The 21,839-nt window shown below is 49.3% G+C and overlaps 3 protein-coding genes across 7 annotated transcripts; 2 read left to right on the plus strand and 1 right to left on the minus strand.

The window, feature by feature from the left end:
- Positions 1–659: 659 nt before the first annotated feature.
- On the plus strand, positions 660–3,627 carry SRSF2 (serine and arginine rich splicing factor 2; the record flags this gene model as incomplete). Of its 2 annotated transcripts, XR_013811440.1 has the most annotated exons (4): positions 660–1,021; positions 1,248–1,558; positions 2,570–2,678; positions 3,183–3,627. XR_013811440.1 is itself a non-coding variant. In XM_079726240.1 (3 exons), the coding sequence occupies 2 exons, from the start codon at positions 660–662 to the stop codon at positions 1,549–1,551; spliced, it is 666 nt and encodes a 221-aa protein (XP_079582366.1). In that variant the 3' UTR covers positions 1,552–1,558; positions 2,570–3,627. The 2 variants fall into 2 exon arrangements, 1 of the variants encoding a protein (XP_079582366.1); XM_079726240.1 differs by having other exon boundaries at positions 2,570–3,627.
- Positions 3,628–3,762: 135 nt separating this feature from the next.
- METTL23 (methyltransferase 23, arginine) lies at positions 3,763–5,905 on the minus strand (the record flags this gene model as incomplete). 2 transcript variants are annotated; one of them, XM_079726242.1, is made up of 4 exons in its annotated part: positions 3,763–4,237; positions 4,397–4,481; positions 4,567–4,804; positions 5,834–5,905. In XM_079726242.1, 4 exons carry the CDS (start codon positions 5,903–5,905, stop codon positions 4,072–4,074), a joined length of 561 nt encoding a protein of 186 aa, XP_079582368.1. In that variant the 3' UTR covers positions 3,763–4,071. The 2 variants fall into 2 exon arrangements, with proteins under 2 accessions (XP_079582368.1, XP_079582367.1); XM_079726241.1 differs by having other exon boundaries at positions 5,817–5,900.
- Positions 5,906–9,902: 3,997 nt separating this feature from the next.
- Positions 9,903–16,681, plus strand: JMJD6 (jumonji domain containing 6, arginine demethylase and lysine hydroxylase; the record flags this gene model as incomplete). Of its 3 annotated transcripts, none has more annotated exons than XM_079724608.1 (7): positions 9,903–10,031; positions 10,541–10,929; positions 11,383–11,669; positions 12,552–12,687; positions 13,955–14,093; positions 14,877–15,004; positions 16,645–16,681. In XM_079724608.1, 7 exons carry the CDS (start codon positions 9,903–9,905, stop codon positions 16,679–16,681), a joined length of 1,245 nt encoding a protein of 414 aa, XP_079580734.1. The 3 variants fall into 3 exon arrangements, with proteins under 3 accessions (XP_079580734.1, XP_079580733.1, XP_079580735.1); XM_079724607.1 differs by lacking the exon at positions 16,645–16,681 and adding an exon at positions 13,158–13,246 and having other exon boundaries at positions 12,552–12,649; positions 14,877–15,294; XM_079724609.1 differs by lacking the exon at positions 16,645–16,681 and having other exon boundaries at positions 14,877–15,294.
- Between the last annotated feature and the right edge of the window lie 5,158 nt (positions 16,682–21,839).

Consider the following 21,839-nt stretch of genomic DNA (forward strand, 5'->3'; position numbering starts at 1 on the left):
GAAGGGGGCCTGGAGACGCGGTCTGAGGCCGGAAACACAGAGGGACAAGGCGAAGGAGTACGCCTCCCGACAGAGGCGGGGCGGACGTCCGAGCAGAAAACCTGCGTGGAGCTTAGAAATTGGCATGAAAAGAAGGCGGAGCCCAGTAGGGGAGCACCTCCCTTTCCTGCCGTCACAGCGCGCTTCGCAGCCGGAAGGAGCGTTTCGCGGGCTTTCCAACTGCCGGCGAATCCCGCTCCCCCTCCCATCGGCAGTGACTGCGCGCTTTTCGACCCGCCCGCGGGGCTCTGCGCAGGCGCGCCGGACAGGGGCGGGGCGCGCGGCAGGGACGTTACGGGGCGGGGCGAGACGAGCCAATCAGAGGATTCATTTCCGGGTGGCGCGGGCGCCATTTTGTGAGGAGGGATATAAACGGGCACTGGAGCCGGCCGCCGGCCCAGTTGCTTCTCTGGTGGAGGCGGGCGCGGGGCGCTTTCTCAGTTGTTGTCCTGGTCAGGCCTTTCCAAACGTTTCCACGCGGAAACCAACCGGCAGGGGAGAGGCGCGGCGTCGAGCCGAGGTAGTCTGACGAAACCGCCGCCGTAGCCGAGCGCGCGAGCCCGCTGGGGCGTTAGTCCGTCGGCGCGCAGTCACGGGCCCCGGCCCGACTCTTCAGAGCCATGAGTTACGGCCGCCCGCCTCCCGATGTGGAGGGCATGACCTCCCTCAAGGTGGACAACCTGACCTACCGCACCTCGCCAGACACCCTGAGGCGCGTGTTCGAGAAGTACGGACGTGTCGGCGACGTGTACATCCCGCGGGACCGCTACACCAAGGAGTCTCGCGGCTTTGCCTTCGTCCGCTTCCACGACAAGCGCGACGCTGAGGACGCCATGGACGCCATGGACGGGGCCGTGCTGGACGGCCGCGAGTTGCGGGTGCAGATGGCGCGCTACGGCCGCCCCCCGGACTCGCACCATAGCCGCCGGGGACCCCCGCCCCGCAGGTACGGCGGCGGTGGCTACGGACGTCGGAGCCGCAGGTAAGCGGGTGGGCGTCGCGGCCGGGGCTCCAGGAGGGCCTGGGTGACTCACAAAGGCCTGCCGGGGACACGTGGTGGCGGCTGGGCAGAGCCGGCGAGCTGCGAGAGGGCGGGGGCCCTCTTCTCGCGACCAGGGAAATGGCGTCTGGCGGCGAGATAATGGCGGTCTGGGCGGGCGGGCGGGCGGGGCCGCGCAACCCTGACGCGCTGCCGTCCCTGTCCGCAGCCCTAGACGGCGTCGCCGCAGCCGATCCCGGAGTCGGAGCCGGTCCAGGTCCCGGAGTCGATCTCGCTACAGCCGCTCCAAGTCTCGGTCCCGTACTCGCTCAAGATCGCGATCAACCTCCAAGTCCAGATCGGCGCGAAGGTCCAAGTCGAAGTCCTCGTCTGTCTCCAGATCTCGCTCGCGGTCCAGGTCCAGGTCTAGGTCCAGGAGTCCTCCACCCGTGTCCAAGAGGGAATCCAAGTCCAGGTCGCGATCCAAGAGTCCTCCCAAGTCTCCTGAAGAGGAAGGAGCGGTGTCCTCTTAAGCAAATGGTAATGTCTGCGGGGCTCCGAGGCTCATGGCCCGAATTCAGAAATGGGGTTTGGAGTAGTTGTTTTGATCCGATTAATATAAAAGTGACTCCTCATGTTAGGAGTGCTGCTCTGAGCTAACTCGGCTTTGGGAGTAAAACTGAAGAGAGGGGTCTGCAGAAAGGATGTGTATGAAGCTTAGATAATAATGGCTGTTTCGTAAACTGTTTTGAGACCTATTAATGAAAATGACTATTTCTTGCTGTTTTTATCCAACGTCTGCATTTTCCCCTTTAAAGCTGCGGTCTCCTGTTTGATAAAAGAATATTGGCCAGTATTGCAGATTTTAACTGATTTGGCTGATCCTCCAGGGACCAGTTTCTGTGGGCGTGTATTGGAGCAGGTTTGTCTTTAAATGTTAAAGATGCACTATCCTCTTAGAGAAAACGATCAGTTCAACTATTGTTGTGCTGACTGGGACTTCATATTCTAATGGATGTGGCGCAAACGAATTGCAAAAACGAAGCAATGAACTTTTGGAACCAAAAGTTTACAGGTATTGATTGCACTGGGTGGGGAAAGGATAGTGTGTCTTTAACTCTCAAATTGTTTGGTCCTATTTTTTAAAAGGAAAGGGCCCTAAGTAGCTCAGATGTTAAAGCATTCTGAAATGCCAAATGTTTCATTTGGAAACTAAAAACTTAAAATGTAGACTAATTGTCTGATCTCGAGTTGCTTTTGTTTGGATACAGCCCTCTTTTTTTTTTCTTTTCTTTTTTCCCCCCTTACCATTTTTCATCTGGGTTATTTGGCCAAGAATACATAAACACAAACTTTTAATGCTGATGGTAGCCTTTGTGAAATTTTCCTAATTGGGCCTTTAAAAAACTGTGATTAGTGGCTGGTTGGAACCTTTCTGTAACCTACTGGTTTCACCAGACCCTTAGTAAGTACTGAAATTAAAACCATGTGCACCTTTGGTGATTTCATAATAATGGAAGGTGAACTGAACTTATTTTTTTTCAAACCTAGATGTGTCGACAAGCAACATAAAGGAAGACTTGGGGGAAAAGGACCCACGTACTCAGTAGTACTCAGTCCACTGAAGAGTCCTTGGAACAAGCAACTGGCTATTGAAAAGGTTATTTTGTAACATTTTGTCTAACTTTTTACTTGTTTTAAGCTTTGCCTCAGGTGGCAAACTCATTTTATGTGCCATTTTGTTGCTGTTATTCAAATTTCTTGTAATTTAGTGAGGTGAACGACTTCAGATTTCATTATTGGCTTGGATATTTGAGGTAAAATTTCCTTTTTGTTTATATAGTGCTGACTTTTTTTGTTTGAAATTAAACAGATTGGTAACCTAATTTGTGGCCTCCTGACTTTTAAGGAAACGTGTGCAGCCATTACACACAGCCTAAAGCTGTCGAGATTGACTCAACATTGCCTTCATACCTTAAAATTAAAAACCTACGAAAGTTGGTGTAAATTGTTTGTATATGTTATTTACCTTCAGGTCTAAATGGTAAACTGAACCCAAATTTGTATAAAGACTTTTCAGGTGAAAAGACTTGATTTTTTTTTTTAAAGGATTGTTTACCAAACACAATTCTAATCTCTTCTCTTATGTATTTTTGTGCACTAGGCGCAGTTGTGTAGCAGTTGAGTAATGCTGGTTAGCTGTTAAGGTGGCGTGTTGCAGTGCAGAGTGCTTGGCTGTTTCCTGTTTTCTCCTGATTGCTCCTGTGTAAAGATGCCTTGTCGTGCAGAAACAAATGGCTGTCCAGTTTATTAAAATGCCTGACAACTGCACTTCCAGTCACCCGGGCCTTGCATATAAATAACGGAGCATACAGTGAGCACATCTAGCGATGATAAATACACCTTTTTTTTTTCTTCCTCTCCCCCCCAAAAATGGTAAATCCGATCATCTTCATGTATGAACTTAAAATGTGGAAAATGTTAAGGAAACAAATGGTTTGTAACTTTGTAAGTACTTATAACATGGTGTATCTTTTTGCTCATGAATATTCTGTACTATAACCATTGTTTCTGTAGTTTAATTAAAACGTTTTCTTGGTGTTAGCTTTTCTCAGAATATGTCTTGGTCTTTTTTCCCCCGTTTATTTGAAAGACCTGTGCAATTATCTTGTGAATGTTGCTGACTGTATAGAATGAAAGTGAAATGTTTAGTAGTTGATTTTTTCCCCCTAAGTTATAAAGTGGAAATGCCAGTTCAGTACCTACTATCCTCAATGCTCTAAGGTAGCACTTTGTTAAGGTTTTGAGTAACCCCCTTCTCATAACCTAATTTATGCCCTATTTTAATGACTTAGGAACAATCGAAGTTCTTTTTCTTATAGGAGTTTTAATTTTTGTTTTAATGGTTATGTGACCCATCACAATCTAAAGCCAACAGATCTGACCATCTTCAGATCCACTGTACTCAAGCTGAAGTGGTCTGAGTCACACGGTTGGCTTGCCAGGTTGCTAATCAGTATTGACATTGTCCCAAAACAGCTTTTAGGTATAATTCAGAGACTGTCCTTTGCAAAGGAGATGACCAGCATTTCAACAGTATGTCTTCCTGGAAGGGCAGATTCTGCTATATCTTCTTTGTCTGCACCAAAAGACTCCAGAGGAATGTGGACACATTTCATGTCCCATTTGTAGAGCAAAGCTTCAAGTGACCAGTCAGCACTGAAAAAAATAAATTATTTTTTAAAAACCAAGCTTTTCCTGTTTTGCTTTAGATATATTCTCATTATATCCTTAAACTACACACTGAATGAGTATAGTAATAAGGCTTGGGTTAACTTTTAATAAAATTGGGAGTAAAGCAGGATTCTTCAGGCTTACCTTCTTACCTGGTAAGTAGACCACAATTGGACCTTGGGGTTCTTCTGCATCAAAAAGTAAACTGTAGTTAAAATGTCTTCAAAGTCTGGGAAGAAAAAACTTCTTAATAGACTTTAATTCCATTGTATCTCTGACTAAATTTACTACTGAGAAGAGCAAAAAAGGTTTACCTTCTGGTTCAAAGAACACATCGGATGCAAGAATAATGTCTTGTGGTGGTAGAGCCAGAAGATCCCGAGATACATGACCCCATGTGAGTCCCACAACATGCACCTGAGGCAGGTTATTCATTTGGCAGCTTTGCCGACAGATCTCTAGACAGTGAGGCAGCTCTGCACTGTCTGACAGTATTACTTCAGCACCACATTTTGCAGCCATGATTCCTGGAAGGCTCACTCCAGCTCCAATCTAATGACAAAGGTTTTGCTTAGAACTGCAAAGAATTAATGGATCTTGGCAAATGATTTCTCATTTCATGCTTGCATTGGTCAATGTGTAAAGATAGTTTGCCATATCTATAAAACATGCCATAATTTAACACTGCTTTACTATGTGGAGCTTCCTCCAAATTTGTCATGGCAGTTCTAATTGGGTCAAAGGAGTTACAGTCTGTTTCTGCATTTTAAAGGGCCCTCAATTCTGCAACTGACAGTTAACCCTTAAACGGGTTTGAACTGTGAGGGTCTGTGATCTATAAGGAGCTAATATAAACGACACCAGGTCTCTAAAATCTCAGTGGGTGATGTGGATGCACAACCAGCCATTCAGTTGTTACTACCAATTATAAATAGCTTTCATGTGGCTAAAACCTGACAGGTCTGCAACATGACTTTCTTATGTTTAACGGGATTTTCCAGTTGGGTCTTGAGAGCAGCAAGGAGCTTAAACATACTAAGGAATAATACCAAGGGGTGCCTTCATAAATACTACTATTCATATCAGTTGAAACACATGCTTCCTGTTTGAGGATGGGCATAGAGATTCCCGACCTTTACCCAATTGCTGACAATCATCACTACTTTGGGCCAGAAGTAAGCACCAAATGCCTTCCATTTCATTTACATGGTTTTGCAAAAGTTAAGAGGTGTTCTTAAGCTTCTGTATTTAGTCTTTGGGTTTAAGCATAGTATTTCTGCTGTAAGCCTTAAGCAGTCGAGCCAGATGGAGTGGTGAGAAAGAGCATGGGATACATTTTAAAACTAAAAGGCTAGACAGTAAATATTAGTGTTTGTGGACCACATATGGTCTCTGGCGCATACTTTCTTTTTAAACACTTTAAAAAACATTCTTAGCTCACCTGCCTCACAAGCTGGCCAGATCATCCCTGACTTAAAAATATCTAACAAAACCCAATAACCAGCATATAGACTTAAACTGGAAAATAATCTAGGATTTTCGCAAACCTCAAGGGCACTTGTACCTCTAAGACAGCCTTTCCTGGCAGAGATCCTCTGTGAAACCACAGGTACTGGGCCAGGACCACAGCACAGGGCCAAACATACATTCCATATTGAAGATGCAGGACCTGAAAAGAATTTTTTTGTATGCCATAAATAACTCATGCTGGAAGTCAGAATATTTATACACGGCTTCCCTGGTGGTGCAGTGGTTAAGAATCCGCCTGCCAGGGCAGGGGACACGGGTTCAAGCCCTGGCCCAGGAAGATCCCACATGCTGTGGAGCAACTAAGCCTGTGCACCACAACTACTGAGCCTGTGTGCTGCAACTACTGAAGCCCACAAGCCTAGAGTCCGTGCTCCGCAACAAGAAGTCACCGCAATGAGAAGCCCGAGCACCGCAACAAAGAGTAGCCCCCACTTGCCGCAACTAGAGAAAGCCCATGCGCAGCAATGACAACCCAATGTGGCCAGAAATAAATAAATTTGTTTTTTAAAAAAGAATATTTATACAACAATTACTGAGCGCTTGGCCCTGGCATCCATTACAAAAACAACAGTTCCCTCTCTCCAGTTTGCATCCTATGGTGGGGGGAGGGTCGGGATATAAAATTGCAATACCATGTGATAAGCATTCTTCATACCTTCATTTACTCAACAAGAGTTTATCCAGGGCCTGAGTGGCTTAGTGGCTATTATAGGCTGAGGATGTAACTCTCTTGGAATATGAACTACATACACATATATTTATCTCCTACTGGGGAGAGACGAGCAACAAGTAAGCAAGTGGATATTTTTGGTTGCAACAAGCACAATACAACAGGGTAATGTGAGAGAAATGGGAGTGGGCAGTGACCACAAGGTGTCTCCTCAAGATAGGGAGAGAGAATGATTCAGGCAAAGGCCCTGAAGCAGGAACTGAAAAGCCTCTCGCTGGGCACAGAGAGCCCTGGCAGTGTGGGCCTGAGGGCTGGAGGCAGGGCTGCGTAGTACAAGCACAGGTCAGAGGGAAGGCAGAGGCCAGACTTGTGAGGTCTTGTAGGGCACGGGAAGCTTTGCTTTTATTTAAGTGCAGTGAGAAGATACTGGAGGGTTTTAAGCACAGGCATAACCTGGTAATGCTAAGGAGGAACAGTGGGGTTCTAGGATGACATCCTAGAAGAGGTTTGACTAAGAGCTGAATCCCGCAGTTAGGAAGGTAGGCAACTTACAAAGCCTTTGGGGAGGCACTGAATGATGAGAGCATGGTATTTAGGGAGACAGGGTAACATAGCTCAGGACTCTGGAATGAGCCTGCCTGAATTCCAACTTGAGATCTATAATTTACTAGCTGTGTGACCTCACTCAAGTTATTTAACCTCTGTGCTTCAGTTTCCTCAACTGCAAAATACTATCTTCATAGAAAGGTTAGGAAGATTCAATGAAAACTGTTTGCTAGAGCAAAGGGTGCCCCTCCTGGGGAGGTAGGAAAGGAGGCTGAAGAGGTAAAAATATCAAAGGTGAAGGAACTGAAGGTCTGAACCTAATCATTCAATACACTCAACAAAAATATTGGTGCCTAAAATATGCTAGGCATGATTAAAATGCCTGCCCTGGTGGATTTTACCCAGGAGTACAATGAAGGATTTCTGACCTGAGGAGTGAGTTATGCAGATTTAGGTGTTAAAAAAAAAAAAGTGTATCTGTTTTCACAAGGCGTATCTTCACCCACTCCCTAAATTTGGGAAGAAATCCAAAGGAGGTCAGGAGGGCTTTCCTGGCAGTCCAGTGGTTAAGACTCCACACTTCCACTGCAAGGGGCACGGGTTGGATCCTTGGTCAGGGAACTAAGATCCCATACACCGCGTGGCGCGGCAAAAAAAAATCCAAAGGGGTATTTCAACGTGCAGGCATTTAGAAACTGCCAGAAATGGGTTCCACTCCTCCTTTTAAGCTGTTTCTCATATTTAAACTGCTACTGCCAATACCTACACCACCAGGTGCTGTTATACATGAAAAGATGCTCAACATCACTAATCATTAGAGAAATGCAAATCAAAACTACAATGAGGTATCACTTCACACTGGTCAGAATGGCCATCATCAAAAAATCTACAAACAATAAATGCTGGAGAGGGTGTGGACAAAAGGGAACCCTCTTGCATTGTTGGTGGGAATGTAAATTGATACAGCCACTATGGAGAACAATATGGAGGTTCCTTAAAACACTAAAAATAGAACACTACCATATGACCCTGCAATCCCACTACTGGGCATATACATACCCTGAGAAAACCATAATTCAAAGAGTCATGTACCACAATGTTCATTGCAGCACTATTTACAATAGCCAGGAAGCAACCTAAGTGTCCATCGACAGATGAATGGATAAAGAAGATGTAGCACATATATACAATGGAATATTACTCAGCCATAAAAAGAAATGAAATTGAGTTATCTGTAGTGAGGTGGATGGACCAAGTCTGTCATACTGAGTGAAGTCAGAAAGAGAAAAACAAATACCTTATGCTAACACATATATATGGAATCTAAAAAAAAAAAAAGAAAAAGGTTCTGATGAACCTAGGGGCAGGACAGGAATAAAGCCACAGATGTAGAGAATGGACTTGAGGACACGGGGAGGGGTAAGCGTAAGCTGGGACGAAGCGAAAGAATAGCATTGTCATATATACACTACCAAATGTAAAATAGATAGCTAGTGGGAAGCAGCCGCATAGCACACGGAGATCAGCTCTGTGCTTTGCGACCACCTAGAGGGGTGGGAAAAGGAGGGTGGGAGGGAGACTCAAGAGGAGGGGATATGGGGATATACGTATGCATATAGCTGATTCACTTTGTTATACAGCAGAAGCTAACACAACATTGTAAAGTAATTATACTCCAACAAAGATGTTAAAAAAAAAATGAAATACTGCAATGTGAAAGTGCTTTGAAAAACTGGAGGTATATAAAATATAATTGCTCTTGAGAGAGTTCGGGGGCAGCCATGAGCTGAAAGGAAGCAATGCCAGCCTGATAAACTTTATTTGGTTAGTGAGGGCTGGAAATCCCTTCCCCTCCCCCCCCCGAAACTGAATTAAGAAGCCCTTCAACAAGATCAAAAAAATATTAGGTGTCAAGAATGCCACTTTTCTGGCAAGAAATATTAGGTATGGAAAGGCCTCCTTCCTAGCAGGGTCTTCAAATTTCTTACTGAAAGATATTTAATCTGCCAAACGTTTTCATACCAAACCGTTTCGCTCTGTGGTCCACCCTAAGGCGGGAAGCCGCGGACCCCCCTCCCTATAGCCCCTGGTCGGCTGAGAACCGCTCCAGCCCCACTGCGCTTCCCGGCGAGTGCCTCCGCACGCACCTGCGGGACGCAGACTTCCAGCACGGCCCCCTCAGCTCCCAAGCCCGGCTCCTCCGAGAACCGAAAACGCTTCGCCCGGACCACATGCCCTCGGAGGCCACGCTCGGTCGGAGGGGAGTCGGTGGCCCCCGGGCAGGCCGGGAGCAGGGGAGTGCGCCGGGTCGCCAGGCTGCCAAGCTGCACACGCAGGTGCTCTCAGACCGGCTAGGGCCGTCTCCCGGCGCCACGTCGGGTCGCTACTACCCGACGGCAAAAGGGGGTAAGCACACCTCGGGCGACGAAATGGCCACGTGGCGAGAACAGACCCGAAACCCGGCCAACGACACACAGTGCAGGAGGCCCCGGCTGTGAGCGGGACGGAAACCTGCCACGAAGGAACTGCTGGCTTCCGGAAGTGACGCGAACCGCAAGGGGGTGCGGGAGAGGCGGGGCCGCAGCGAGGTGGTGCCTCGACCATTTTGACCTTCCCAACATGGCGAGACCCGGCGTGTGTGAGGGAGGACCCCAGAGGCTCGGAGGCCAATAGCTTATCGCAAGAGGCCGTGGGGGGCGGAGAAGACGGCCGACGCAGGCCCAACCCGAGGCTCGGGAGGTGGTTAGGGAGTGAATTTTCTGGAAGGCGACTTTAAAGGCGCCGGGCTGGAGGGAAGGACGTTTTGGTGCCGCCGCCGCCGCCCGGGTCGGGGTGGGGGACGCACTGGTGGCAGGAAGCGAGCTGCGCCGGGGTCGTCGCGGAACCAGCTGGTGACCCTGCAGAATGAACCACAAGAGCAAGAAGCGGATCCGCGAGGCCAAGCGGAGTGCGCGGCCGGAGCTGAAGGACTCGCTGGACTGGATCCGGCACAACTACTACGAGAGCTTCTCGCTGAACCCGGCGGCCGTGGCGGTGAGCGGGCCGCGATCGCGGGCCGGGCGGGGCACGGGCATCCCCGGGAGCTGCGCACCTCTACCGGGGCCGGGGTCCGCGCCCAGCACAGCCCCTGGAGTTACGATGGGCTCGCCCGCACCCCGCGGAGGTCGGGGTCATCGGGGCCCAGATCCCAGGGTGGGCCTCCTTCTATGCGCCGCAAACGCGCCTGCCGAGGCAGCTGGAGTTCCACGCCCCTGATGCCCTTCACGACGCCTGTCACCCCTGCATCCCTTTGGGCGGCGGGGCCCTTGGGACCCTGGCTGTCAAAAGCCACGAGTGGAAGACGCGAAGCCCCCCTTCCCTGATGGCGCTGGGTGCGCAGTGCCCGAACGCACGCAGGTCCTTTTCCCCTCCCTAAGAGGAGCCGGAAATAGAATCTGGCTCCTTGGGTATGTGATTGCTAATTGGCCTTGGGGGACACCCTTAACTGCCGCCGGACTTTTTTTTTTTTCTTTAATGCGATAGGTCTTTTCTGATTCCCTCAGGACAATGTGGAAAGGGCAGACGCCTTACAGTTGTCGGTGGGTGAATTTGTGGAACGTTACGAAAGACCATACAAGCCCGTGGTTCTGCTGAATGCCCAAGAGGGCTGGTCCGCGCAGGAGAAATGGACTCTGGAGCGCCTCAAAAGGAAATACCGGAACCAAAAATTCAAGTGTGGTGAGGATAACGACGGCTATTCCGTGAAGATGAAGATGAAATACTACATCGAGTACATGGAGAGCACCCGAGATGACAGCCCCCTTTACATCTTTGACAGCAGCTATGGGGAGCACCCCAAAAGAAGGAAACTTTTGGAAGACTACAAGGTGCCGAAGTTCTTCACCGATGACCTTTTCCAGTATGCGGGGGAGAAGCGCAGGCCCCCTTACAGGTAAATGCTGGGCAGTGATGTGGTTATAATCTTGTCTACAGCAGCAGGGGCAGCTGAGCGCAGTCAGCTAATCTATTTCCAAAACAGTGAGTGGTTCTCTCTTGGCTGCACATGGCACTTACTTAGAGGGCTTCTGGTGCCTGCCCAGGGCCTCCTGCCTGGGCATCAGGATTTCTGAAAGCTCCCCAGGTGATTCAGACGTGCAACCAAAGTTGAACCAGTGATCTCTAAGGGACGTTTTTATAGTTCAAGTCCAGCAGTAAGACATGTCGGTGATTTTTCCTTTTTCTGTTAGGGGTCAGTCCATGCACAATTCCCTCAGCATTTGTGTGTACCAGAATTTGTGTAGTCTTTGAAATAATGATAACATGTTTGTGTAAAATTAAAGCTTCTTTTGTGGTGTGTATGTGTGGTTAAATTACACTTCACATCTTGGATGTTTCCATCCTTTAGGTGGTTTGTGATGGGGCCACCACGCTCTGGAACCGGAATTCACATCGACCCTCTGGGAACCAGTGCCTGGAATGCCTTAGTCCAGGGCCACAAGCGCTGGTGCCTGTTCCCTACCAGCACGCCCAGGGAACTCATCAAGGTGACCCGAGAAGAAGGAGGGAACCAGCAAGATGAAGCTATTACTTGGTTTAATATCATCTATCCCCGGACACAGCTTCCAACCTGGCCACCCGAATTCAAACCCCTGGAAATCTTACAAAAACCAGGAGAGACTGTCTTTGTACCAGGTACAGATGAACTGAAAGTACATTCTTTGATTTCAGTAATTTGTAATTTTGGAACACAACTATGTAGGGGGAGTCAAAGAAATCCCTCTGCACGCTGACTCTGGGTGAACTGACTGGTTCCCGCCTCTGACCGTGATGTGTTGCTGTGTGGTCACGTGCTCAGGGGGCTGCTGTCCACGTTTCTTGTAACCTGAATGTATAATGACTATTGATAAACTTCCTGTATGTAGAGAGCCTATTCATTTTTATTCCTAGTAGATACTTAGTGTCTTTGTTTATTGAATATGTTCAGTGACTTGTGCTTATTTCTAGAAATGGGGTTTTTGATCAGTGTAGCACTGGGTGGATTGAGTCAGGAAATAGTGACTTAAGAGCCAAGAGGCAGGAAATCCTACACCTGAAAACTACACTTTGTTTTGATAGGTTGAGTGTTGGAAGTAAGGGTGTTTAAGATGGGCATCCTCCATCTAGAAACTGAAGAACTTGCTGCCTTTACAGTTTTGGTCACAGCTTTGGATTAACAGGGTTTGACACATTTATTCTGTAAAAGGGCCAGAGAACAGATATTTTAGGCACTGCGGGCTGGATAGTCTGTGTTGTAACTGCTCAGCTCTGCCCAAGTGGCAGGAAAGCAGCCATGTACAATCCATAAATGAACAGGTGCAGCCACGCTCCAGTAAAACTTTATACAAACAGGTCGTTGGTGAGTCCTGCCCTCAGGAGGAGCATTTACCTCGCTGGGTCCTGTGTCTCTAAAGCTGTCCCTTGTGGACAGGAATCCCCAGGTTCTGAAGTCTGTGTTATTTGTTATGTGAAGTTTATGTCATGGAGCGACTGTGTGTAGAACCAATCCTGTTTAACTGTTTACTTGTTGGATTTCAGGAGGCTGGTGGCACGTTGTCCTCAACCTTGACACCACCATTGCCATTACCCAGAATTTTGCCAGCAGCACCAACTTCCCTGTTGTCTGGCACAAGACGGTAAGAGGGAGACCAAAGTTATCGAGGAAATGGTATAGGTGAGAGACTTTTTCTTATTTTTGCTTTGTTCCAACTTCTACCCCAGAGATAAAATGGAAAGAGTCCACTGGTGCCATAACATGCGCTGATTTTAGACAGGCCTGGGAAAAGCTGGGGCCGCAAAACCTCACGGGTAGAGGAGAGTGGGTCCAAGGTCAGGGCTAGTTCTCAGGATATTTGTCAGCCTTGAGGTGACAGGGTAAGACTGCATGTTTGATTGAAGCCAGTCAGTCAAAACATGGTCACAATTGGGATTGTTCCTCGTTTTCTGTTTTGTTTTCGTTTTTGTTTTTGTGTTTTGTTTCCCAAAGCTAGCACTAGCAAAGGAAGCCATTTTATTTGGGTTTTATTTTGGTTATTTCTTTTTCTTACCGCAAAGCATTATTCCCATTTGAACTTATGACCTTCAGTTCTTGTGAGCGAGGTGACTGCCCTGGAGACTTAGCTCCTCTGTTTATCCACAGAACAGATACAGCACGGGCAGCGGCAGTGCAAGCCACCCCCAGCCACCCCGTGCCACTGTGTCCCAACCCTGACCTGGAGGGACCAGCTCTCGGGGTAAGAGAGGGATTCTGGCTTGTTCAGTGCTCAGCCTCCCTGCTGAGAGGGCCAGCAAGGGTGGTGGCTTTGTTCTCCCCAGACTCTCGGGCATCCGAGGCCCACTGACTCTGTCCAGCAGGCTGCTGCGTGCTGCCACTTGGTCATGCTGAAGGCCGTCCTGAACAGCAGGTCTTTTGTCCCTGGCTGCAGTGGCCGCCAGAATAGGTTCCAAAGGGGAGGGCTGCCTGCTGCCCCGACAGTCCCATTCAGCTTCATCTTCCAGTGAGGGGGGACCCTCTCTGTTGCTTGATACTTCTTGTCTCTTACAAACCAATGTCACCAAGCCCAGCTCCCATCATTAAGTACTGTGCTGTGGAAAGGAGAGGTTAAAAAACAGCAGCTAGGAAAGGTTCAGGGAAAACTACGAGCGAGAGAGATTGTTTCTCCCGAGGGGAGAACTAAGACTAACTCAAGGAAGATTTGCCTCACGTCTCAGCAGCACGTCTGTCTCGTCTGCACAGTGGGTAGCAAGTTGTGTATGGCTAGTTTTCCTTTCAGGAAAGCCTGAGCAGCCTGGGGGGTTTCTTCCCCAGCCTGTGGATCCGCGTGTCCTCACCGCTGTACAGGCGCGTCTAGGAGAGACAGGGCTCAGCTCTTGAGTCTGGGGTACTGCGTGAGGGCGTCGCTGCCTGTCCCAGCACTGAGGACCCGGGTCTTGTCTCTCAGGATCTTGAGGCAGGAGCACCCTGAGTTGGCAGTGCTGGCTGACTCCGTCGACCTGCAGGAGTCCACGGGGATCGCCTCCGACAGCTCCAGCGACTCGTCCAGCTCCTCCAGCTCCAGCTCATCTGACTCGGACTCAGAGGTGAGTCCGTGCTCGCGGCCCGGGCCTCCGGGACCGGTCGCCCTGAAAACCAGCTGTGACTTTCCCACCTCCTACCCGGGAGGGAGGACGATGGGAACGTGTTCCGCTTTCTTCCAAGAACTGCAGCTGCCCACATTCTTGCTGTGGGGTGAATTTTGCCCATTTTATAGCTTTGCGCATATTAGTGAATCGTTACAATAATCTCTAGAGGTGAGAGGAGTGTCTGGGGATCCTGTAAATGACCCGGGATCACACAGCTAGCGGACAGTGGTATCGGGATTCAACCTCCAAGAATTCTCCAAACTCAAAGCCCACATTAGGAATCTACCCCGTGGATAGTAAATTATAAGCCTAGAAACTCAGCAAATTCAGTCACTTTGTTTAAGCTAACACAACACTGGGTAAGAGCATCTGTGCTTTTAGGAGATGAAATGCCTGTCTCATGACTGTGATCCACTGATCCTGCCTCCTCTTTGGAGGAGGCCATGTGTTTTATGAGTGTTAAGTGCTGTGCGGTGAAATTCCACGATGCCATCGCAAAGTGCTGGCTCTCACACAGTCTTAGAGGGGGATCTTGATTTCAAACAAACAACCCTTCTGTTAGAGAACACTGGAGGGACCCTTGGGGTCTGAGGAGATGGATATCCCAACTGTGTCCTAAATGGCCCTTTTGCCTCAGGGAGGAGCAGACAGTATCGTGCTGTCTCCTGAGGGCAGAGGTTCGTTTAGCGAAGAACTGGGCTGCATCTGACCGAACCCCTGTTTTTCTCCTCCCGTGCCCAGTGTGAGTCCGGCTCTGAAGGCGAGGGGACGATGCACCGCAGGAAGAAGAGGAGGACGTGCAGCGCAGTGGGAAACGGGGACACCACCTCCCAGGACGACTGTGTGAGCAAAGAGCGCAGCTCCTCCAGGTGACTGCGCGTGGCTGTCGTCTGTGTGCAAGGACGTGCCTGCAGCCTGCGGCAGGGCCCTGGGGGGCAGCCTTGTGGATCCTGCAGACCCGGGAGGGCCAGCGAAAGCCAGAGAATGAGGATGCTCTGGGAATGGGAGTCCAGTCACTTAGCATTTGCTACAGTAGCTTTTTTCTCCGCTACTGATGCAAGTGAACGTGGCTTGTTTTATGCATAAGGGCGAGAATCTACGTGGATGGTGCCAAGGGAACCCTTTACATTATTTAATAATAAAAGTTAAATTCATTTTATATCTTGGAAATATTTTTCCTGGAGAATACCAGAATCTCCCCTTGTTGCTCTTCTTGTCATGATCTTGGAAGGAGATGGTGATTCCGCTGGTGGGTGCCCTTGATGGGGAAGTGATAGTTACCGCAGTAAAGGAAGAGAATGCTGAGAAGTTACCCCATATCTTCTGAAGAGCCTGAGGCGTGGCCTCCTGCTTATTCTCCCAGTTTGCCACTGCTGCTTTGAGTGCTTGCAAATTCCTTATAAAATCTTAATCATGTCTCCAATGGGTTTTTGTTTTTGTTTTAAACCCTATAGGATCTAAATAAATTAAAACTTGAGATAAAAATCCATAAGCTAATCTTTTTTTTTTTTTTTTTTGCGGTACGCGGGCCTCTCACTGCTGGGGCCTCTCCCGTTGCGGAGCACAGGCCCCGGACGCACAGGCTCAGCGGCCATGGCTCACGGGCCCAGCCGCTCTGCGGCATGTGGGATCTTCCCGGACCGGGGCACGAACCTGTGTCCCCTGCATCGGCAGGCAGACTCTCAACCACTGCGCCACCAGGGAAGCCCCATAAGCTAATCTTTTTGCAAGCAACTGCTCTGGTGCTGGGCACACGACAGGCTCCCACTGAAGTTTGGTGACTCTGCGTGCATCCAGGGTCTTTAAACCCCAGAACCCTGTCGTCCATGTGCTGCTAGTTGAAGTGTCAACTACAGGTAGCATTAAGAGGTGAGGTTTTGGACTTCCCTGGTGGTCCAGTGGTTAAGACTCCGAGCTTCCAATGCAGGGGGCACGAGTTCGATTCCTGGTTGGGGAAGTTCCGCATGCCGCCCAGCAAGGCCCACAAAAAAAAAAAAAAAAAAAAAAAAAGTGAGGTTTCAAAGAAGATACTGAAATACTGAAGCCTGTGGGATTCTGTCTGACGTCCCTGACTGCTGCAGCTGACGTTCCTGTTACGTTCTTTGTATCTCCAAGCAGCCTAGCGCTTGCTTAAATGTGATGAACAGGACCTACGTTCCTTTCTGTCATCTTTTCCTCATTCTCTGGGGTCTGGCTGGAATTCCGTGGGGGAAATTCGGGTGTCTCATTAATCAAGTGGATTTATCAGACTAGATTGTGCATTTCTCAACACAAATCGTCCTTTTCCCAGGCATACTTAGATTTCTCTTCTTGCTTTTTAAAGTTTTTTCTATATTGTAGACTTATATCTGCCCTTGGGGTGTGACTTTGTGAGAAAAGTTTTTAGAGAAAGCCCTGCCATTACATCAACCTGGGGTCCTGGGGGTCCTGCTTTTAACACGTCCTTCCAGCTTTGCCGAAGCTGTGCTGTCTACATGCTGATTACAGGCAGTTGTACTTTCCTTGGCAGGATTAGGGACACTTGTGGAGGCCGTGCTCACCCCTGAGCAGAAGTTCTCCCTGAAGTGGCTCCCACGTGAGCTGTTGGCAGCCACCCAACTCAGTTTTCCTGCCTTCTGCTCCTACCTTCTCCTTTGTCTTCTTTGAATTTGGATAATCCTCTCTGGCCCAAGCTCCTGTCTCCGGTCAAATGCTGTTTTTTTCTGCTTACTGAGACTAGATTGTCAAGAAGTTAAAAAACTCCGCATGCTTAGTGAAGCACCGAAGGCCTCCGTGATGTCAGGCGAGAAGGTGCCGTGCTTCTCCTTTAAAACCAAGCTGGTCGACCGCAAGGCTGGAGGGTTTTGGTCCTTTGAATGCCTGTTGCATCTGTTGCCTCGCTGGTGTTGGTGAGGGACTCCAGCTGTCCACGTGGCCGGCTGCACGCAAGCAGAGACGCCGAGAGGGGTGAGCGGTGAGTTCTGTGTGAAGCAATTACGTGTAAGAAGGACCACGAGTGTGCCGCCTTCCTGTATGCCGTCGTCCGTCCAGAAACGCATTCGGTGGCAGTAACCCGGCCACTCACCACTGCCTAGTGCTATCTTAGGATTCATTGCTTTTTCTCCACAATGAGAGAGGCTGTTAGAGTCCAGGGATAATTTTGTCATCACAGAACTTAAATTATAAACAGGGCCAAGTTCTTAAAGATGTGTCGCCATCATTCCCACCACGTGATCCATGAGTCAGAAGCTCCCTCTCTGTAAGAGGGTTCATGATAGTGTCCCCACTTCTTGGACCTGCAGACATTAGGTGGGGATCGTGTTACCTGCTGGGAATAAATGCAGAGGTGGTACCTCTGGCCTTTGGGATCTGTTTAGGCTTCTAACTAACTCTGGTAGGCACTGCCCAGCGGGTTCCATCTCCTGCCCTGTCAGTTCACCTGCTTGCCTTCATCTGTCCCTAAATTCACCCTAAGAGGGGGTTGTTGAGGGCGTGCCCCCGTGAAAAGCATTTTCTGGGCTGGAATGAGGAAGGGAAGGGCACCAGCAGCTTGGAGCCAAGGAGCTTCACTGGTGCAGAGGTGTGTGGGCAGGTGGCTGGAGTTGTATGGTGTTGTCTCTCAAAATCCTCCCTTCAGGGCTTCTCTGGTGGCGCAGTGGTTGAGAGTCCACCTGCCGATGCAGGGGGCGCGGGTTTGTGCCCCGGTCCGGGAAGATCCCACATGCCGCGGAGCGGCTGGGCCCGTGAGCCATGGCCGCTGAGCCTGCGCGTCCGGGGCCTGTGCTCCGCAATGGGAGAGGCCACAACAGTGAGAGGCCCGCGTACCGCAAAAAAAAAAAAAATCCTCCCTTCAAGCGGGTGTGATCAGGGGAACCCTGGTCGCTTCTTTGCCACATGTTCCATGTTTGATAGACCAGTTATCACTTCCTGACTCTCTGGGTCGGTCGTGTGGCTTTTACTCTAGAAGGCTGGTCCCCTATTTTGTCTTCGTCCAGTTTTCTGCACTCTGAAATGCCAACCAAAACACGCGTCTGGGTTGGATGGACCGTCTGCTCATTTCCTAGCATCGCTCTACCTGCCATTCCCCCTCCCTGGCCCTCTGGCTCCAGTGTCTGTGGTTGTGAGCAGATCCAAACCCTGAGAGATTTTATTCATATTTGAATGGCATTCCTCCTCGTTTTTAAAAAGCTTTTCTTGACATCTTCAAAATAGTTTTTTCCTTTTCCCAGTGTTGCTACCGGGCTGTCACACTCACTCCCTTTCCTCTAAAATCCATACCAACTGCGCCTCCCTCCACTTCAGTTTAAACGATGAAACCACCAAACAGGCTTCTTGCCACCAGGGGGCGTGGTGGGATGCATTTGCAGCAGGAGGGATGGTAAAGTGGAAGTTTGGTTTGAGAGACTAAGCCACCCAGTTTTACTTCCCCAGATGCCAAAAGTGATTCCTGTTTGAAAAACAATACCCAGATATAAGGGATCCAGCCCGTCTGACAGGCCCGCAGTCACCGCTCCTGAAAGTGCCTGGGTAGCACGGATTACGTTTGGGTCTCGCCACCCCACACGAATGACTGTGGGACACTCTTTCGTTGGCTTAGCCAGGCCAGAGATTCAGCAGCCCCCCTTTTGCTGTCACTGTGGGCCAGGCAAACACACCATGTGGAAGCAGAGCAGGGCCGAGGTGGGAAAACAAAGCAGTGGAGTGTGGCTGGGTGATCACGGTGAGGTAGGAAGCAGGAACCAAGCGTCCATCTGTTCTAAAGTTAACCTTTCTACCCACCTGGCGTGAGCTACTCCTTTGAGTGGTGTCAAGGATGGTAAGGAGAAAGATACAACATTAAACTATTTTTAGAGATTATTTTCTGAGACGACAGCAGATCTTAAAACCAACAAGCTGGGTCCTGGAAGAAAGGATCTGGACTAATAACTACTGTAGAGGAGGTGTGGGATGGACGAGACAAGAGCGGGGGGACCCAGGACTTCAGGAGGGCTCTGGGTCTTTGGGGATGAGGGAGGTACCAAAGGCTTTACTGTCAGCCCGAGGTGGCCAGTGCTGCACACAGACGCCTCTGGGGTCAGTAGTGCTGTTGTGTTGAGGGTGATGCCTTTGAGGGGAGAGCCACCAAAAGCAGGGACGTTATTCACGTTTTGCTCACGCTTGCAGATGCCCATTTGTTAATTATTAAAACAGTCAACAAATGTTTCAGCACCAGACACTATTCTAGGTGCTGTAGACGCCACAGTGACAAACCCAGCTCCCTGACCTCGTGGAGCTTCACAGACAGTGAACTTGGCTGTTGTTCACAAGGGCCACGGGTCAGAGCTGGTAGAGCCGTGCACGTCCATCTCCGTGACCAGAAAAGCAAGTTCAGTCCTTACTAAATGCAAGTTTATGAGATCTTCATAAAAGAATATAATTATAATTATAGCTGTATTTTTAACTTAGGACACAGCTTCTTTGTGAATCAGCTAAAGGTATTTAAACAAAGGATCAGCAAGAAGGTTGCTGGTGCAAGTGCTTTACACATTTATTAGAGTTTCCGCCTTGATATGCTTTAGGACTCCAGAAAAGAGTGTGGGGTGGGACGGGGGTTTTGCAGTAAATGTTGTAAAAAGCACTGTCTAGGAAGTAGGCGTATAAGCACGCAGCTGTAGGTTTCTTGAATTGTATGTAGCATTTCCACAGATAAGTCGTTCCTGCTGTGTACTGGGTCCCGCTGATGGTTCCATGTGGAGTCTGGTTTCTCCTTATACTCCACCCCTCCCCGGCTTCTGTCGTGATGTTACACAGATGTTACATTGTACAGAGCAAAACTGCAGAGGTGGCTCTCAACTTTGTCTCATGATTCAAGTTCAAAAACTTGGAGCATCTGGCCCCATCCTCTGCTCTCCTGGGAGCAGGAGAACTGGCCCCGCCTGCCTGCTTTCCCCGCGGGGACTGGACACTACAGAGGAACTGGGACTGTCTGCTGAGCGCCTGGTGCCTCCTCCAGGGTCACGTAGAGCCCCCTGAGCGCCTCCTAGTTCTGCTTGGGTCTTTCCCGTGGGGTCCGCCACCAAATGCCGGTGGGCCCGCAACTGGATTGGCATTTTTAACTTTTCACTGGGATGAAACTTGTTCATCATTTTAAATAAAGCAACTTGATTTGGGGTTGGGTTGTTTGCATTGTCTTGTCCTTGTTTTCATTCTTACTCATCTGAAAGTCAATAAAGTGTACTGAGTTTGTCTGCACAATAGGACCTCTTAGATACACACTTGATCTTGAACAACTCAGGGTTTAGGGGTAACAACCCTCCCTACACACAGTGGAAAATTCAAGAAAAACATATAGTCAGCCCTCTATATCTGTGGTTCTGGTTTCTGCAGCCAGCCTCGGATTGTGTAGTACCACAGTATTCGTTTATTGAAAAAAACCCGCATCTAAGTGGACCCATGCACTTCAAACCCATGTTGTTCAAAGGTCAACTGTATATTTTAAAACAAGGTGGACAGGTGACAAAAATAAGGCCCAAACACTTTGGCTGAAAGTGCCCCCTGGTCAAAACCTAGGAGCCAAGAGATAAACCTCACTCCACATTTTATAGCTGTGGGGCATTTTTCATCAGCTGCGGCTAAAATTCCTTTTGTGTGTCCCCCCAGTACTATGTGATGCAGCAGGATTAAGCTCACCCTGTGTGGCGCAGCCAAAGAAGAAATAAGCAATTCAAAAAAAAAAAAAAAGACACTCCTTCCAGCATCTTGGCTTTCATCAGATATCACTGTACGTTTTCTAAAAAAGTATTAAATGCATCCTAAACAAAAACTTGGAACCCTGGTTTTTCAATATTAGGCCTGTGTTTGGCATGATACCTTACAAACTTTGTCCACTCTTTGGTTTTTAAAAATAACCAAAGCAGGGTTTGGGAGTGGTAGGAAATAAAGTTTTCGGTTACAGTGCATTTGTCTTCAGCATACACTGTTCAGTGACAGAGCCCTGGAAGGGTCTGGAGAAACAAAAACAGTAGGCTTTTCCTTCATTCCACCATCCTACATTCCAGAATTATGCGAAGAAGAAAGACAGTAGGGGAAATAGAGTTGACCCACAGCACCTGGTGCTGAATTCCTGAAGCCCGTCCTTGGGGGCAGCCTCCATACCCTGAGGCCTATGTGGAAGGCTGTTGGGTCCAGACCGGGAAGGAGCCTTCACCGGCCAGCACCTAGAAACGTCCTCTTTGTGAAAACGTAGCAAAGCAACCCCAAGGAGTAAAAGCAGCTGGTGACGGGTCTATAAAGTGGCTAAAAGTAAGCAGAGTTGGTGTTTTCATTGTCTTACAGGCAGTCCAGAGCTACGTCTAGTGAACCCTCCTGTCTTTACTTGGCCCTTAGCATTCCCCAACTAGCAATTCCAAAGTGCTCTAAGATGACCTGCGCGGGTCTAAAATGATGCCGAAAGGGCCCCGGAGTACTGGGTATTTCAAACTGCTTTTCAAAAGGATCCTAAGCCCAAAGCGTCGGGCCTGCCCGGGCAGGGAGGGCTCGGCCCTTCTCAGGCCTCAGGAGCACTTCCCAAGGGGCCAGGGCTCTGGTCCCCAGCATCTTGAGTCACCCCCACCCCCACCCCGGGTCCTGGGAGGTCGGAGGCGGGCAGGGGGCGGGGCGAGGCGGGGGCTCCGCCCCGAGGCGGGGCGCGGCGCGGCACGCTCCCTCGGGGTCCCAGCGGGCGGGCACTCGGGCGGCCGCGGCGCG

The sequence above is a fragment of the Hyperoodon ampullatus genome (assembly GCF_949752795.1).
Source record: "Hyperoodon ampullatus genome assembly, chromosome: 19".
Classification (NCBI taxonomy): Eukaryota; Metazoa; Chordata; class Mammalia; order Artiodactyla; family Ziphiidae; genus Hyperoodon; species Hyperoodon ampullatus.